This window comes from Formica exsecta, unplaced genomic scaffold (genome assembly GCF_003651465.1).
Source record: "Formica exsecta isolate Colony F162 unplaced genomic scaffold, ASM365146v1 scaffold60, whole genome shotgun sequence".
In the NCBI taxonomy this organism is placed as follows: Eukaryota; Metazoa; Arthropoda; class Insecta; order Hymenoptera; family Formicidae; genus Formica; species Formica exsecta.
In genome coordinates this window covers 732,799-749,523 of record NW_021853281.1, presented here as the reverse complement: position 1 = coordinate 749,523, position 16,725 = coordinate 732,799, and the positions used below count along the sequence as shown (strand labels likewise).

The following is a 16,725-nucleotide window of genomic DNA, read 5'->3' as shown; positions in this document are numbered from 1 at the left end:
AGAATTCTATATATATAATTTTATGTATAATATATATCCTAAAATATATATATATATATATATATATATATCCTGATAGATATTTTGCATATGTGAGTTATTTCAAATGTATTACACGACACATGAAATTATAAATGAAATTCTTTCCCAAATTTTATCGCAAATTATAGAGATCGTCTACAAAATTTAAATGTATAAATAGAGAATATATAAATATATTCATTAATCCATATATGTATAAATAAAAAGGAATTCGTATTATTTTTTTACGCAATAAAATTATTTGTAGCTACCGATAGCACCTTCCACTTCATAAACTTTGAGACGCGTTTAATCGACTTGAGTTTGACTATCATATTATCGCGTATTAATAAAAAAGATGATCGCCGCGATTATTGCGATAAATTAGCAACAAATTAGCACTTAATTATGCACTATGGCCGAATCCGATTTTTCGTGGTGGGGGTGCCAGGTTAATATGGGTGTCGGTCTGACTACATCATCGACTCAACTACTGCAAAGCACACGTCAGAAACGCGCGATATGTACGACAGTCACGTAGGGAATTGAACGTTCCGAAGCAACATCCTCGAAAGAAGCAGAGAACGATTCAGCAAAAACGTCGGAAAATTTTCGCTCGCGCTTGCAGAAAACATGAAGCTAAACGAAGAGCAGATAAATACGAAATATCTCGCGCGTTCAAATACACCCTCTTTAATCATCTGCACGATTAAACAACCATTTCGCGCGATACGATGCTGGGCTGAATTTTATTGACTTAACGACGAATCTCAAACTTACATTGCAATTATAAATTGTAAGTACTTTGCGCGCCTTTAAAATAAAAAAATATACGTGGCACCGAGATCTGGTGAAAAATTCCTTAAGATATATATCCGGAGGCTAACATTCCGCGGAAACGAAGCGTTTAATCTCGACCGGTCGACGAACCGTCTCGACGAGAACTCATTGGGAAACCATGAAGCGAGCGCAGCGCGAAACCACCCGCAAAGACGTCTACATCATGGGAAGACGGTATCGTAGAAAAAACACGGCAACCCAGTGCGCTCGAGCTTACAACACAAGAAAGATGTCTTTTATTTTTTTTTTCTTTGCTTTGACGTGTGCTCCTCATTTATTCTCATGGTGCAGCGACGGGCGGCGAGTAAGAAATAACAGGAAAAAGAGAGAAGATCAAACCAGCGCGCGCGGCAAGAAGAAGGATGCCGAGGGAAGAAATAAAGGCGGAATATGAGAGAAGGGAAGGAGGGGCCAGGGACAGGGAAAAAGAGACGCGAGGAAAGAAAAGAGTAGAAGCGTAACGCCTTGGATGAGGTACGCCACTCGTTATAGGCCGCGGTGCACCGGCGAAAAGATGGAGAAACGAGAGGTTCTGCTGGAAACGAGCGTTGAAACGAGCAACGGGTCGAAGTCGCGATGGCGCGGATAGGGTGGGAGCGGAAAGGGGAGAGAGGGAGGGGTTGGATGCAAAAGAATGAAACGGCGAGGTGCTGCAGAGTGGTTTCAGCAGCGGTTGATAGGGTTGTATTGTGGTGGTATGACGGCGGTGACCCGAAGTCGACGAGCGTTTGCAAGCTCCTCTATAAGTTCGCCGCTCCTTCTTCTCCGCCCATTCATTCTCTCTTCGCGTCTCCTTTCCCGGCCAGAGCTTCACCGAGCTCCTTCTTTATCTAGCCTCCATCTACTCCCTCTACTCCGTCTTTATTCCGGAACTCTCGTATCCCCCGCTATCCCTAAACTAAATACTGCCGATGACAGTAGAGCGCTTCCAGCGTCAGTGAGAAAAAAAAGTGGAAGATATTTTTATATCGTAGAAACGCATACCATGACTTTACGTCTTTTCCTTTCTCTTGTTCTTTTATCTTCTGATCTTTCTCTTTTTTTTTGTAATTCTCTGCGTAGTACGTATTAGAGTTTGCAACACTCGCAGAAATAGAAACATTTCTCAGAAATACAAGCAGATAAAATCTTTGATATAAAAAATTATTCTATGCTTTCACAAATCGTCTATTAATCTTGTAATATACCATATGTATATATTTTTATTATGCACATGAAATTTTTTCGCGCACGTAGCTAAATATATTTTTTTCGATACAAATATTTAAAATGGAATTAAAAGTTCGAAATCGAATGCTAAAAAGTTCATCGAACGCGAAATTTAATTAAATCGGCTGCCAGTGCGAGGGTCTTCATCGCTTCGTGCGTTCTATTTTATTGAACGAGTTTAGTTTAAATCGAGGCCAGTGGCCACGAGAGTGGGGTACGAAGAATGACGTCGGCTATAACTAGAATGACTATGGCATATATGGCATACCCTAGCTTAACTCCAACGGCTCATAATTGCTTTCCGATTAGATACCGTCATGTTCCGATAGCGTTATTTTCAATTCCACCGTTACGCTCCGCAGCATCACGCAGCGCGTATCGACAGCTATACCGAAGCAAATTCAACAGGCGGCCATGTGCGCCGGTCTTTGTATACTTTTCCGATTAATAGGAAGAGAGAAATGAAACGGGACTGACCACGCGCAGCGACTAACCATTCCCCTCGAGATGACATGCGATGTTTTGGTTTCTTAAAAAACCGGCTTATGCGATCGACAAACCTGATCATTATTATTCATTGCCCTTTATTTTTGAATCGAATTATTGCAATCAAAATAAAAAATACATATTTTGGAATTAGCTAATTTTCAATCACACATATACGTTCGTCTAAAAAAAAGCTTCAATATTTACAAAACTGTTTTCTATATTTTGCAATCTTGATTCTTTTGCACGATGCATCAAGAAAAATACAGAAAATATTTTGAGAATCTTGAAACCTTTTTAAATTCATATGTATATCTGTGTTAATAATTGTTAATAATTAATAATTTTTGCAGACTTCATCAATGATCATCATAATTGATCATTTATTAGACGATTATTATGCTAGAGCAATGATTGTTGGATTAAAAATAATTAAGCAAGGTAAAAAAATAATTAAGCAGATAAAAAAATTTGATCTGCTTAATAAAGGAATTTTTAGACAATTTTTCAATCCACGATGGAATCCGACTATGGAATGCCATGACACTGTGACTCAGAGATTTAAAATTATTGCGCCGTTACGGACAGACGTTTACGGCATCCAATGTCTTGTCTTGCCATCCGAGGGAAGCGATAAATTGACCCGTGTAAGCGAACGGTTTGGCGCATTCCATGTCGTGGATCCATTGTGGTCCAAAGGATTACTCAGCGGTTGAATGGATGATGGTCGAACATTCGCGGACTACGCGTGTAGGGAGTACACCATTAATTTACACGTTCTAATTAAACACTGTGTCGAATTATCTTTCTTGCCAGCAAAGTGACGAGATGAAGGTAAGGGAGGATGAGGGGGAAAGGGGGGAAGGGGGAAGAAAGCCGGCTGCACCTTTGTCGATATAGCTTATATAATCTTATCCGCGCAGGAGCTAATTTAATGTACGTTATGTAAAAGTTTCCAAGAAACTAAACGCAGCTTTCGAGCTTATTCACAGATTGGTGGATTAAACTTCGTCGGGGAATTCCTCCTCGCAAAAAGATCCTTTGTATCACTTTGATATAGTTTGAATCATGTATCTGTTCGCGATGAGGAGAGCAATCATTTTCGAAAAGATTTCTCAAACATCGAAATCCTATTATTTGCCTCTCCGGAGAAAGAACGTCGTAATTCCGAATAATGTCGAAGTCGGGTTTAAAAAGATAAGCCCTCGGAGGAGTTGACCTCGAGACTTTTCGCGTTCGGATATCTCGAAAAAGACGGAAAAAGGATAAAAGTGTATTTTGAAATATTTATTAAGTACGAGTCGGAAAAGTGAAGCGATCGTAGATTATTAGCAAGTTTACTCTACACAACAAACTCCTCCCTCGCATATTCTACGTCGCTATTGAATAAACACTTTGATTTATGCGATATTGTGTTCCCGATAAGGATAAACCAGCGCGTCAAAAAAGGAAAAGTGAATTATAGAAGATTGAACCATTTCGATGGGACGCAATCCGGGAGATTTTTTCGCATTCCTTATTACTTCCTCGGCTTCGTATCGATCCTAAACTTTTTCCTTGTCGTTTTATTCTTATATTTTTTTCTATATTAAAAAATTCTAATTTTTTAAATGTCGATAGATAATAATAATAGATATTTCAAGACTTTGATGAAACGATGTAGAAAAGTTTCGTACTTTTATCGCGGAATGCGTATGATTTGCAAAATATTTGACGGAAACTGATCATTGCGAGGAATTTCGAAAATTCGCGATACCTATGTGTAACTCGCAGATAGAACGTATAACTCGACAAGGAGCGCTTCCAGGATATGTGTGTGTATATGTATGTATATAATATATAAATTTAACGCGGCATAAATTTTCTGGCGCAGTTCACTGCGCAAGATACGATATATACATATATGTATATGTATGCGCTGTACATGACAGTCTTTCCTTCCGTGTGTATGTCTCTACCAAGAGATAAAAATTTCTCTCCGTTTGAAAAAATTGATATTGACAAAAAGCGCCCGAGCAATCAACGATCGCGTAGTTTCTGAAATATTTTCAAATATTTAAGTTAAAGACGATAACTTACGAAAATACGCGCGCGTGAAATCGTTGTAACACGCAATATTCCCGCTAACATAATTGATTATTCGCTGCCTGCCAATGATTACCCCCGGACTAAAGGCACTTGACCGATTAGTGCCATTAGACACTACTCTCCATAGCTGATGCATTTCCGAAGTACTCTTTGCTCTCTCCCCCCCCCCTGCCAACTAACTTACCTCTTAATCGGATCGATGGTAAATTAGTCTTGCGTCATGGCAAAGACGCGCGAGGCAATCAGCATTATAGAAAAGGCGATTAGCTCGCCAACAATGTTGTTTCGCATTTACGGAGAAACACAAAACAATTAAATTACCGATAAATGCGACATCGACGTATTTATCTCAAAATTTTCAACTGTAACGCAATAATTAAAATATATTTGCGCGTAATTCTCACAATTTTATTGAGATAACATTGTTAGAAGCGCGAATTTCGCGATCAATGATGCGCGTAATAAGACACTTGATATTCTGACTCTGCAATCCAGACAACATTGAGTTTCAATAGCAGCGGGAAATGGCGGAAATAGATTTCGTTGCGGTACCCTTTTCCTCTCCCCCTCTTTCTCTTTCCGTCGATCTCGACGCTCTCGCGGTTCGCGATTCTCGCGTTACATTGCAAGACGCGATTATCCCTGAACGTGAATATTGTCGTTTCCACTTTGTTAAACGACATTGCGACTCAGTTTACGCGTTCGCTAACACCGGCGGCTATCTTCCGCTCCGTAAGATCAATATCTGGTTTCATACAACAAGATATTTCTGGCAAAATTGAATTCCGCGGATGTTCCGCTGCATCGATTTCTATATGTATTTTGCGAAACTCTATCCGATAGTAAATTAACACGTATCGCAATTTCAACGTAAAAAAAAAAAAAGAGGACTGTGCGAGTTAATTGTTGTAGAAATATATATAATAACAACAATATATACATACACTCAAAATAGAAATATACGAATATTTTGTGTTAAATAAAAAACAGATTTTTACTTATTTTTCAAAAAGTAATTGCATTGGACCGATAAGTTACAGTTATATATTGTAAGAAGCAATATAGCTTTGAAATGTGAGAAACTGCTGCGTTCTCTTTCTCTATCTCTATCTCTCTCTTTCTGTATCTATGTTTTATTAAATTGTATCTCCGGAATATATCTCATAAATTTACCGCGAATTACGAATCTCAGTAATTCAACGCTATGCAGCATATAGTTTCAACTCTCAAAATAATACAATTCCATTTTATATAATAATGAGACATTATAACTGTAGTTTTCAAAAATAATTGACTTGATCATTCATATAACTGAAGAATTAATTCTACGTTTTACATGGTTTTTTTCTAATCTTTCAAGAGACATTCAAAAAATATATATATAAAATACGTATTTTTTTATATATCAGAAAAAAAGTAAGAAATCTATACAAAAAATATTCTTTTTATTTATTTATTTATATATTTTAAAAAAAAAAGAAAATTTCTAAAAAGACCTCCATCTACGATAAGATGTAAAATACTTTCAGAACTCTTATCGTTGCAACTTTTGTTTTACTTTTCTAATAATTAGCATATAATCGCAATAATAACATTACTAGCGATGGATTCGGAATTCGCGGATATTCATCTTTATATGTAGTTAGGTGCGACTTACCGAAGGCGAGGATGAGGACGAGCGTGAATGGTGTCAGCGAGAGCACGAGACCACGATCCACGTGGTGGGCTGACCGAATCGAGTACGGCCGATGACTGGCAAACTGTCTCCTCCGCGGTTTTGCATCCATCCTTGCCGGTGACATCGTCATCGAATTCCTTGGGAAATTCGTGAGAGATCAGTGTAAGCAGGTAGGTAGATGGATAAGGTAAGACAAGAGTAGATGGCAAGGTGGGATAGATCTACCACTCCCGTTTCATCGTCATCGAGAAGAGGACGATTCACCTGTCCGGCTTCCGGCTGTGTATCAATATAAACATAGGTGAGCGCGTAAAGTCGGACAAGTGCGAGTAGGGTAACGAGTGAGAGCCCGGAAAGGGCGGTTAAACGTGTGTGAGGGAGAGGGGAAGACGGGCAGGAGCGAGACGATTACAACCGCGCACGCAACCCTTTGCCTCGAGCGTCGCAAACCCCTCTCGGCACCCGCCGCGTCCAGCGCTTGGAGATAGACTAAACCGGGCTCCTTCGAGCTGCGCGCTAAGTTCACCTCGGCCCGCGACTCGACCTTCCTCGGACGCGCTCGACGGTATTCGGCCACCCTCGGTGCACGCTCGGCGTCGTCGTTCCCTTCACCCGCGCCAAGCTGCGGCCCATGTACTAACGACAAACGTATACCTCGACACGAAGACACGGATATAGGGAGAAATTGCACACGTAACCCTAATGCCCGTATCACGCTGCAATTTCGCCGGCTATTCGGTGGAAATGAAATATGAAGTTGGGGATTTCTCCCCTAGTATCCACAGCGCGACACAATAGCGGAAAATCTCTATAATATAGTTGTCATCAATTTCGTCTAAATCTTTTTCTATTTTTCGTTAGAATAATAATAAACAATAGAAAAAAAGGTTTCTTATTTTATAATATACATATATTGATTGTAATTTTTTATAAACGTGTTTTGTAAAAGAATACGTGAATCTTTTTAAATGAGAAATAGGAGGAAAGGCGCGATGTCTGATCAAAGATCGTTATGTTTCACTGAAATCTTTATTTATATATTTTAAAAAAAAAAGAAAATTTCTAAAAAGACCTCCATCTACGATAAGATGTAAAATACTTTCAGAACTCTTATCGTTGCAACTTTTGTTTTACTTTTCTAATAATTAGCATATAATCGCAATAATAACATTACTAGCGATGGATTCGGAATTCGCGGATATTCATCTTTATATGTAGTTAGGTGCGACTTACCGAAGGCGAGGATGAGGACGAGCGTGAATGGTGTCAGCGAGAGCACGAGACCACGATCCACGTGGTGGGCTGACCGAATCGAGTACGGCCGATGACTGGCAAACTGTCTCCTCCGCGGTTTTGCATCCATCCTTGCCGGTGACATCGTCATCGAATTCCTTGGGAAATTCGTGAGAGATCAGTGTAAGCAGGTAGGTAGATGGATAAGGTAAGACAAGAGTAGATGGCAAGGTGGGATAGATCTACCACTCCCGTTTCATCGTCATCGAGAAGAGGACGATTCACCTGTCCGGCTTCCGGCTGTGTATCAATATAAACATAGGTGAGCGCGTAAAGTCGGACAAGTGCGAGTAGGGTAACGAGTGAGAGCCCGGAAAGGGCGGTTAAACGTGTGTGAGGGAGAGGGGAAGACGGGCAGGAGCGAGACGATTACAACCGCGCACGCAACCCTTTGCCTCGAGCGTCGCAAACCCCTCTCGGCACCCGCCGCGTCCAGCGCTTGGAGATAGACTAAACCGGGCTCCTTCGAGCTGCGCGCTAAGTTCACCTCGGCCCGCGACTCGACCTTCCTCGGACGCGCTCGACGGTATTCGGCGACCCTCGGTGCACGCTCGGCGTCGTCGTTCCCTTCACCCGCGCCAAGCTGCGGCCCATGTACTAACGACAAACGTATACCTCGACACGAAGACACGGATATAGGGAGAAATTGCACACGTAACCCTAATGCCCGTATCACGCTGCAATTTCGCCGGCTATTCGGTGAAAATGAAATATGAAGTTGGGGATTTCTCCCCTAGTATCCACAGCGCGACACAATAGCGGAAAATCTCTATAATATAGTTGTCATCAATTTCGTCTAAATCTTTTTCTATTTTTCGTTAGAATAATAATAAACAATAGAAAAAAAGGTTTCTTATTTTATAATATACATATATTGATTGTAATTTTTTATAAACGTGTTTTGTAAAAGAATACGTGAATCTTTTTAAATGAGAAATAGGAGGAAAGGCGCGATGTCTGATCAAAGATCGTTATGTTTCACTGAAATCTAATGGCTGACCAAGCAACGTCGTAATTCACTGAAAACTCGAATATAGCTATAATTATAGCAAAATTCAAATACATAATAAGCACGAATATGAAGCGTGAATTCCTAGAATATTTATCACATAAAATTACTTTACAAAAGTAATTTTCTAATAAATATATCGATAGAAATAATTATCTCGCGCATATATTCGACGGTTAACCAAATAGCGTTACGCGCGAAGCACGAATAAAGAAAGCGCACGATCTTTCCCAAGGGATATAAAACGTAGTGATGTACAGTTACCTGATTGATTCGGTTTAAGCCGCCTCTTGCACGCGAGACCATCATCACAGACCTTACACACCGTCTCTTTCCACCGAGCTCTCCTCCCATGGCCCCCTGTTCTCTCCTTCCCGCTCGCGAGGTTACGTTCCACGGCAGCCTTCAATGCGTATGTACACCGAGCCACATCATCGAATGGGGGCGCGGAGAGCGGGGTAACCGACCGCCATCAACCACCGACCTCAAAGAGCGAGAGGCTCCCGCGTAACCTTACGCCATCTCCCGCCCCCCCCCCCCCCCCCGGCCTCCCGCCCGTCCCATCTCCCTTTCTTCCCTCTCCGTCACTGACGCTTCGCCACCACCGCCGCCGCCAGGCACAAATTAAATATCCGTGCAGTGCACGTAGCCGTTTACCCCTACACCGGGTGTCGGCTGCTCTGTTTTTCATGCATCGTTGGACCGAATTTCTCTTTTGAAGGTTCTCTAAGGGCTACTAATTTAAATCGCACGAGTCTCGAGTTGCGCGGTTTTTATTTTTTCCTTTTCCATTCTCCCTCTCTCTCTCTCTCGCTCTTTCTCTGTCTCTCTCTTTTTACCCGAGTTCGCGTGAAAGATCAAGTGTGTTATTGGCAGGAGATTGAAACGTTTCGCGGCGAATCGGAAGGAAAAGAAGCGAGACAATCTCTTCATTTACGATGCAACTGCTTTTTTTCTTGTACAGAGAAACGCGGGAAACACCTACGGGAATAGTCCGAAACGCTTTGAAGTGCGAAATGATAATTTCAAATCTTTGTCGCAGATATTGAAAAGCTTTTCAAGTTTAGGGTTTTTTTTTTCCCCCGATTTCGATCGTATTTAGTTCAATACTTTCAAAGCGCGTTTAAAACTACTACTTCATCTCATGAAATATCGACAAGAAATCACAAGTCCATTAACTACGAATAAAATTGCCTCCAAGTAGCCTTACAATTTTATATCGGCTTTTATATATCTCATTTATCGTTTAAAAAAAAAGCGTCGATATAAATACAATAAAATAAGAATGTAATAAGGATAGTTTACCTTAAGATAGAGAAAATTGTAATATGTATACACAGATCCTTCTACGATTTGAATCGGCACTGCTCGAATAAGGTAAGATCCCATCTCATCGCCATAACAGAACTGAATATAGGAACATTGAAAGAACCACAAGAAAGTGGATTCGCGTGACATCTGGTGAGTTTTAATATAACTGCAATATTAATTACCGATCACTTTCAAAGCACACGAGTAATTATCTACATTTTTCTTGTTATCGATCGCAGTTCTTATTATAGTCGCAAGATTTGCTTTCAGATGGCGATAATGCACGTAAACTACACTTTTTCTGTATAACAATATGTACATCTTCAATAAAAAAATTAATATCTTTAATTTTGCTGCCAAAATGTCATAAGATTACTAGCCTTAATAATCCTCACGATGCTCTATTTTTACTTTAATTACCTATAAAAGTGTGATATACACGTGAAAAACTTTCATGAGATAGAGATAGATCACATCGGGCTCTTTAAAGATAATGTTTTAATAATAATCTCCAAAAATTCTCCCATTATATATTCATACATTTCCTCGAAAATAAAATATATCGCAAAATAGATTTCTGAAAAATGTGTACGATCTGTAAAAATATCAAAATTCACGTGAATCCTTTCTTTTAACAAATAATCCTCACGATCAGATTTATTCGCGCGATTTCTTAATAATAAATAATTTCGCTCACGTAAGATATATTCTTTATATGTCTCTCTTGTGGCAAGAATGTGTGTCATAATCGAATGAGTCACGATATCTTATCACGTTCATTGCGGTTCCTTGGAACTTTTAGAATCGAGGTGGAATTTCGCTGAGATCAGTCCTTCCGTTATCGCGCGCATTAATTAAGAAAACCGTGCCATTCGATTTTGTCGGAAGAAAAAATTAGCGGAAAGGACCCGCGTGATACGGTACGGTAAGCATGTATCGATTACAATGTGAAAGCTTCCTTAAGAAAATCTAAACGTCGCCATCTCAAACGACGAATATCTCAAGGTCTGCCCGCTCTCCTATAGTACTTTTATTGTACGTAGGATCACGAGAATACTCAAGATAGACAGATGATCGCGGTCGACTGGTAAATACACAACGCGCTCTCTCTCTCCTCTCACAATCAGTTTTCGGCTAGTGATTTGTTCGCAAAAATATGGGCTCGGGTCATTGCAAAGGATTCCGAATAAGGAAACCTAATCACAATGAATCCACTGCAACAGGTGCGTATCTCGTACAAAAATCAATTATAAGGAAAACGAGAGAATTAAAAAAAAATTGGGGCGAAACAATTTCTCATATCTTCATCTCTTATTGTTATAACTGGCAATGATATTATACCGTACATCGCTTTGTTAAAACTACTTTGATAATTGTTTTCGATTAATTTTAATGACGTGCGCGATCGCAAAAGATTATTCGATTCGAATTTTTTTAAGAACCTGTAAAAATAAATCTTTATTAAATTTAATGTTTTTAATTTTTTCATATAAATTTCTTGTGGAAAACATGGATCGGAATATTGTTGTACAGAATCGTTCAATTAACGACGAGAAATTACATATAATACAGTGATTAGTATATATAGTTCGTGAAAAAAGATACATACATTAGCTATTATTTAGTATGAAACGCACGATCGAATCGTACTGACAGCTGACAGCTAGACAGCTGATAGTTTCTAGTGCTTTGCGATGCAGTGTGTCAGGACGCTTGCACTTAGGAGGTGGGCCTCCTTCGTGGATATGTCATTCTTGCGTCGTTTCCTAAGTAGGCTTTCGCAATATTTGGACATACAAATCAAACAAAATAGATACACGGAATAGGGCAATGCTTTTAATCTTATTAATCGTATCATATACCGGTTGTACTGTATAATAACATCAAAAGTGCCGCTTATAGCTAAAATAAAACATTTGTACTTCTTTAAGAGGTTATAATATTTACGAAAGATACGAAAAAGAGAGAACAATAAAAAGCATGAATTGTATATCATTTGTGTAGACATTTATATGACTAATACAATAAGTCATTAACGATAGGCCATTCTGTCTAATATAATATAAAATAGAAAAATAACAAAGCGAATATATATTTTGTAACAAAAGCAAAAGTTATTCGTTTCAGCGATTGTAGAATACACTCTTGCTTTGATTTTCTGCTAATATTTACTGCATTTTTATTCATATGTTTCTTTATGTTACCGATAAATAATCATGCGGTTGAAGAGTATGTATATTAAAAATTACGAACTATTATCACTATCACATCAAAATAATTCCAATAATAAAAATGTGCAAATTTGTAAAAAAGAAAGAACAATTATATTTCCATGTAATTTACAACACTAATGAAATCTCTGCGAATTTGCTTATCCAAAAGGCTATCCTCACATACATATTGAAAGATTCACTTTTTTTTGCACGCGACATATAGTGTATGTTATACACATTTATATGGATCTGTGTCACGTGCGCGGCGCACGAATTGTCATTATTATAATGTAATGTACAAGCAGATCACGCAAAGCACTATCTCCAACGTGCTGTGCTATTTTATTCGATCGTTACATTGCATCTTGAGGAAACTCTCGACCAAATAGTATCACGGAATCGTTATTCATTAAATCGCCGATAACCGATAACCTATCGGATAGTGCAACTTTCCACGTATGAGATAATAGTAACTTGGGAAATTCCCATTGCGGTTTCTTTAGATTTCTTTACATATTTGTCGTATTCAACTGTATGCTACGCAATATAATCAATGCGAGTTATTTATTATATATATTATTGACGAAATATCTTGTTTTGATATGGAGATATTCAGTCGCCCGATTAATTAAAGGTAGCGTTCTTTTCAAATTTATAAATGATTTTACCATAAGTATTCTACTGTTTTGAGGCTGTTATGAAGACGTAAAAAATTTGAATTTCTTGCTTAGATATAGAATTATTTAAAAATATCCAACTTTTATATTTACTTTTATATTCTCACATTCGATACATTTCACTAATATTTCATATATACAGATAGATTATGATTATGAAATTTTATAAAGTTTAATATTTTATTAGAATATATATGTTTGAATATATTAAATAAAATTAGAGAGAAAGGAAATTATAATGAACGTAATATAACAGGAAATATCATACAGAAACATAATATATTACCATTTTATTGCACTTGTGAGTCACCCGTTTTGCTTTGAAGGTCTGATAAAATATGTAAAGTAAACTACAAATTAATTTATCTTATTCTCACATATCAGGTTCTCAAGAACAGCATGACTATATCGAAGGTGTGGTGTGCAACCAGGAAGATATCAACGAAAATGAAATGAAATTACTACCGCTTGGAGATAATGAAAGCAAAATTTTGTTAATAAAACAAAAAGGAGAATTGCATGCAATTGGTAACAAATGTACACATTATGGAGCTCTGCTACATACTGGTGCATTAGGAGAAGGACGAGTGAGATGTCCATGGCATGGGGCATGCTTTAATATTAAAACTGGAGATATTGAAGATTATCCAGGCTTGGATTCTTTACCATGCTACAAGGTATTTGAATAGTTTATAAATTTTTTAAAATTCTGTTTTATATTTCTGCTTATTTATCTATTTCTCTGTATTTTATAGATTCGCATAGATGAAGCCGGTCTTGTACACGTAAAAGCCAAACGTAAAGATCTGGATACTAATAAACGTGTGAAGGACATGTCTGCACGTGATCCTGAAAATATAAAAACAGTCGTTATAGTCGGTGGAGGACCGGCGGGTGCAACCTGTGCAGAAAGTCTGCGACAAGAAGGTTTTACAGGACGCATTATTATGATATGCAGAGAGAATGTCGTACCCTATGACCGAATAAAAGTATCCAAAGTATTAGATTTCGACGTTCAGAAAGCAGCATTACGGCCTCCTGAGTTTTATGATGAACACGAAATTGAAAGAAAACTTGGTGTAGAAGCTATAGGTATAAATTAAGTTCTATTCGATACATGTATATAGTTCAGTTACATATTATAAGCTTTACATTCCATTATAACATAATTACTTTTATTTTTCTCTAGGGCTAGATACAACTCAAAATATTGTTAAACTGAGTGACAATGAGAACTTAAAGTATAATGACCTATTCATATGCACAGGCAGTAAACCGAGAATGCCAAATATACCTGGAAGTAATTTGTCCAACATTTTTGTGCTGCGAGATTATACTGATTCACAAGGTGTATATTCACAGCTTTCTCCCGAAAAACATGTAGTTGTATTGGGATTAGGCTTCATCGGCATGGAAGCGGCAGCTTATTGTATCAACAAATGTGCATCTATTACGGTAATAGGACGCGATACTGTGCCTCTTAAAGCGATATTCGGCACGGACATTGGTGATAGAATTAGAAAAGAGCATGAAGCAAAAGGTATTATACAAAGTTGTTACGCATAGCATTATGAATTATACAAATTTGTATAATTAATAATAAATTTTTTAATCAGGAGTAAAGTTTATCTTTCAAAACAATATCAAGCAATTTATTCCAAAGGAAGATGAAGAAAATGTTTTGGGTAAAGTCGAACTTACGGATGGTCAGATTTTACCAGCGGATATAGTTATTGTTGGAATAGGCTCTACTTTTTACACAGATTGGCTGAAAGAATCAGTTCTTAAAATGAGGAACGATGGCACTATAATAGTAAATAAGGTACAACTTTTAGGCAATACATATTGTTTTATCTATTCACATTTTGATAATTGATAATTAATATTCATTAAATTACAGCATCTAAAAACGAATATAGAAAATGTATATGCTGGAGGTGATATAGCTTATGCACCAATATATGGATCCGATGACACATTGGCTGCAATAGGTCATTATTCTTTAGCCCATTATCATGGCAAAGTTGCAGCTCAAAACATATGTGGTAAAGAAACTCCTTTGAAGACAATACCGTTCTTTTGGACCAATTTACTGGGCAGAAATTATAGATACGCAGGTAATTTTTATAACATACAAATACAAATTTTTGCAAAAATATAATAATTATTAATGAAATAATTCCTAATGTTAATGATCATTAGCAATCCAACTCAAAAAGTTTTTCTACTTTTTTTATCAGGTCATGGAAAACCTACTAGCATAAAAATTCATGGCTCATTGGATAAATTGGAATTCTTTGCTTATTATCTTAAAGATAGTAAAGTAATAGGAATGAGCAGTCTTAATGCTGATCCTGTTGTATCAGATTTTGCAAATCTGCTTTATGAAGAAAAGACGTTAACAGAAGAGGAAATTAATACAGACCCATTTGGTTGGATGAGAAATAAGCCAAAGAATGCGTTAACGCGATTTCAAGATAGTTTTTTAGTAGATGTAAAGGCTTGAATTGTGTACAAATATTAACATAAATCAGTTATTTGAAATGTCACAGTATTAACTCCACTTTTTGATTTACATTGATGTACATGATGTACATTATCAATATATCTTATCAAGCTTATGTAATATATTCAGTATATTGTATCAATTTACATAAAATTGTTGAAAAGAAAATTATGACATTCTTGGGTTTGACAACTATTTAATTTATAGTAATCTTAAAAAAAAGCAATCTATGAAATAAAATTACATATACCTACGAGAAGCTTCTAATCCCATGCTTATATATATATATCCATGTAACTTGAGAATATTAGCAATACATTACAAACGGTGCGATCCATAAAATAATTTTCGTTAAATAAAACGCAAGATTACTTTTTGTGTACAAGAACTCACCCTCTATATCTATATGGCATTTTAGGTTTAGCAATATGAAATAGAATTAATCCAAGCCGCATTGTAAATCAGATGCTATGTATCTTTAAATAAATCACACGTACTTAATAAAGGTTATGTCACTGTGTCCCACAGCCCCACACATAGGCTGCGTTCAGATATTCACTGCCAGTATTGAAAACCTATAGTATACGTGACGTAAACTATAGATTTTGATAGTAAAGTAATAGGAATGAGCAGTCTTAATGCTGATCCTGTTGTATCAGATTTTGCAAATCTGCTTTATGAAGAAAAGACGTTAACAGAAGAGGAAATTAATACAGACCCATTTGGTTGGATGAGAAATAAGCCAAAGAATGCGTTAACGCGATTTCAAGATAGTTTTTTAGTAGATGTAAAGGCTTGAATTGTGTACAAATATTAACATAAATCAGTTATTTGAAATGTCACAGTATTAACTCCACTTTTTGATTTACATTGATGTACATGATGTACATTATCAATATATCTTATCAAGCTTATGTAATATATTCAGTATATTGTATCAATTTACATAAAATTGTTGAAAAGAAAATTATGACATTCTTGGGTTTGACAACTATTTAATTTATAGTAATCTTAAAAAAAAGCAATCTATGAAATAAAATTACATATACCTACGAGAAGCTTCTAATCCCATGCTTCTGTGACTCTCAAATGGCATAGACGTTCTGTGATAGTGATATCCTTTTGGTATTCCTGTCTTCTTCTTTCGAAAATTTGTTGGAAAAACTTAGTTGATTTTTCTTTTGTTCCTGCATGACCATGGGATTGCTCGATTGTAAGGTAAGGATGCCGCAAAATCAACATGTTTTGTTCTTCTCTTTCAAAGTCTATCTTCATCTTATATAAATCGTGCAGAGATGGTTTCTTAACTATACGATACTTTCTGTGATACAAAAAATTTACAACTATATATATATATATATATATATATATATATATATATATATATATATATA

The 16,725-nt window shown here is 37.0% G+C and overlaps 2 protein-coding genes and 1 long non-coding RNA gene across 11 annotated transcripts in view; 1 reads left to right on the top strand and 2 right to left on the bottom strand.

The window, feature by feature from the left end:
- LOC115242523 (Down syndrome cell adhesion molecule-like protein Dscam2) overlaps positions 1–6,807 on the bottom strand; it is a 79,865-nt gene extending 73,058 nt beyond the window's left edge. Inside the window, exons 1-2 of the mRNA XM_029818895.1 lie at positions 6,548–6,807; positions 6,302–6,459 (exon numbers count right to left, since the gene is read on the bottom strand). Coding sequence (XP_029674755.1) covers positions 6,302–6,459; positions 6,548–6,567 — 178 coding nt within the window. The 5' untranslated portion in view covers positions 6,568–6,807. The remainder of the gene's footprint in view (positions 1–6,301; positions 6,460–6,547) is intronic.
- A 3,901-nt stretch (positions 6,808–10,708) lies between these two features.
- LOC115242524 (apoptosis-inducing factor 3) lies at positions 10,709–16,298 on the top strand. Of its 6 annotated transcripts, none has more exons than XM_029818900.1 (8): positions 10,709–10,860; positions 10,979–11,158; positions 13,210–13,502; positions 13,581–13,917; positions 14,015–14,365; positions 14,442–14,647; positions 14,726–14,942; positions 15,066–15,499. In XM_029818900.1, the coding sequence occupies exons 2-8, from the start codon at positions 11,092–11,094 to the stop codon at positions 15,329–15,331; spliced, it is 1,737 nt and encodes a 578-aa protein (XP_029674760.1). In that variant the 5' UTR covers positions 10,709–10,860; positions 10,979–11,091; the 3' UTR covers positions 15,332–15,499. The 6 variants fall into 6 exon arrangements, with proteins under 6 accessions (XP_029674760.1, XP_029674762.1, XP_029674761.1 ...); XM_029818902.1 differs by having other exon boundaries at positions 10,713–10,855; XM_029818897.1 differs by lacking the exons at positions 10,709–10,860; positions 10,979–11,158 and adding exons at positions 11,738–12,782; positions 15,991–16,298 and having other exon boundaries at positions 15,066–15,191.
- The window catches only part of LOC115242525, a 4,323-nt gene continuing 503 nt past the window's right edge, over positions 12,906–16,725 (bottom strand). Inside the window, exons 2-3 of one of the 4 annotated variants that reach the window (XR_003885062.1) lie at positions 16,381–16,652; positions 12,906–13,674 (exon numbers count right to left, since the gene is read on the bottom strand). This is a non-coding gene — a long non-coding RNA (uncharacterized LOC115242525). Of the gene's footprint in view, positions 13,675–14,654; positions 14,918–16,380; positions 16,653–16,725 lie in introns of those variants that run through there. The other 3 variants (XR_003885064.1, XR_003885063.1, XR_003885065.1) reach the window with 3 other exon arrangements.

Excerpts from the sequence above, each read along its gene's own strand:
- LOC115242524 (XM_029818897.1), top strand. The coding sequence starts at position 12,683 with ATGCTACGCAATATAATCAATGCGAGTTATTTATTATATATATTATTG. Across the intron at positions 13,503-13,580 it reads ATTCTTTACCATGCTACAAG|ATTCGCATAGATGAAGCCGG; the intron begins GTATTTGAATAG and ends TGTATTTTATAG. Across the intron at positions 14,648-14,725 it reads GCACTATAATAGTAAATAAG|CATCTAAAAACGAATATAGA; the intron begins GTACAACTTTTA and ends ATTAAATTACAG.